This window comes from Octodon degus, unplaced genomic scaffold (assembly GCF_000260255.1).
Source record: "Octodon degus isolate 3935 unplaced genomic scaffold, OctDeg1.0 scaffold00071, whole genome shotgun sequence".
Classification (NCBI taxonomy): Eukaryota; Metazoa; Chordata; class Mammalia; order Rodentia; family Octodontidae; genus Octodon; species Octodon degus.
Window position 1 is genome coordinate 9,391,406 of NW_004524647.1, and position 1,515 is coordinate 9,392,920.

The 1,515-nt window shown below is 36.6% G+C and overlaps 1 protein-coding gene across 1 annotated transcript in view; it reads left to right on the forward strand.

The window, feature by feature from the left end:
- Rbm17 (RNA binding motif protein 17) overlaps window positions 1-1,515 on the forward strand; it is a gene marked incomplete at its 3' end in the record, with an annotated part of 23,373 nt that overhangs the window by 8,150 nt on the left and 13,708 nt on the right. Inside the window, exon 3 of the mRNA XM_023719764.1 lies at window positions 98-214. Within this exon, the coding sequence (XP_023575532.1) occupies window positions 98-214 (117 nt within the window). The remainder of the gene's footprint in view (window positions 1-97; window positions 215-1,515) is intronic.

The following is a 1,515-nucleotide window of genomic DNA, read 5'->3' on the forward strand; positions in this document are numbered from 1 at the left end:
GCTGGAATTTCAGGTGTGTGCTACATACAGTACCTGGTGAAAAAGACTAAGGTATGAATTTCAACTTGAAACTTGGTACACGTTTTTTTTTTCTTAGAGCCAAAGGACAAAACAAAGTACCGTCCTTGCTCCTGTCATTGACTTGAAACGAGGTGGCTCTGCAGATGACCGGCAGATTGTGGACACACCACCACATGTTGCAGCAGGCCTGAAGGTAAGCCTCATATCTGCCTTCGACCCTGATAACATTTTCCTGCTTTCTGTACAGGTTGTTTTATGTGTGTGTCACACTGAACAGGTGAACCCTTTGAAATATAGTCAGTTATTTCCAACTTAATTTTCTTATTGTCTTACAATTGCAAAACATTTATCTGTTTAAAGTAGTTTTTTATAGAAAAGTCAGAAACTAGTGATGTGTAAAACTTCAATCCTAACAAGAATTAAAACTATATTTTAGAATAGCTTTCTGTTATATGATACCTCTGCTTCCTGTTCACTACTTCCTTTTTCCATTTAGTGTATTTTAACTGTCCATCTGTGTCAAAATAGACAGGATTGTATAATGATTTTAATGGTGTCTCTGTATTACCTTGTATGCATGTATGTACTATATTTAATTTTGGTCCTAAACAGTTTTAGTGCTTATTGGTTTATTGTAGATTAAAATAAAGGGTTAAAATTTTTGTACTAATCTAAAAACCTGTATCATACCAGTGACTTTAAGTTTAAAAACAAACAGACGGTTCCACAAAAAATAAAATAAAATAAAAACAAACAGAAACAGCAATAGACATGATCAAGTCTATGATCTGAGTTAATGGAGGCGAGGCAGATCTGTTAAAAGGTAGCTCAAAACTATACTTGAAATTAAACAGTATGTGGTACAAGTGAATTTAATAGAAACTATAGTTAAAGTTATGCCACCCTTGGGGCCGGAGAGATGGCTCAGTAGAATAAGTGCTTTTCCTGGCAAGCACAAGGGCCTGAGTTCAATCCCCAGTTCCACAAAAAAAATAATAATAATGATAGTAATAATAAAGTTATACCACTGTTTAACCCTCTACAAATGACATTTTTTTCATGACTAGTAACAGCCCCATGTATTGTATAAAATTGCTTGATGACAAGTGACCGAAGGATTAGAAATAGATAATGCTGTAACTGTTGTGTTTCTTAGCAAGGTGCTCTTGCTCGGGTCCCTGTATCATCCCTTGTGCAAGTGGCCAACACTGCTCCCCCATCAGACTGAGAAACAGTCTCAGCTACAGGGTCCTTCTCTGTATTTCTTGGTTGTATCGTCGCCCAGGCTTTGATTATGCTTTCTTCTTGTTTGTTTCTGGGGCAACCTGCAGCTTCGGTCTTGAGCTTTTCTGACCATAAGAGCTGTGGCTGCTTGAGGGGTTCAGTAGACCCTCGAGGAAAGGATTCTGGAGAAGTCTGTAGCTGATTCTCAGACACTTAACATTTTTTTCTGTAAGTTTTTTTTTTCTTTTTTTTTTTTTAATTTGTTTTTTT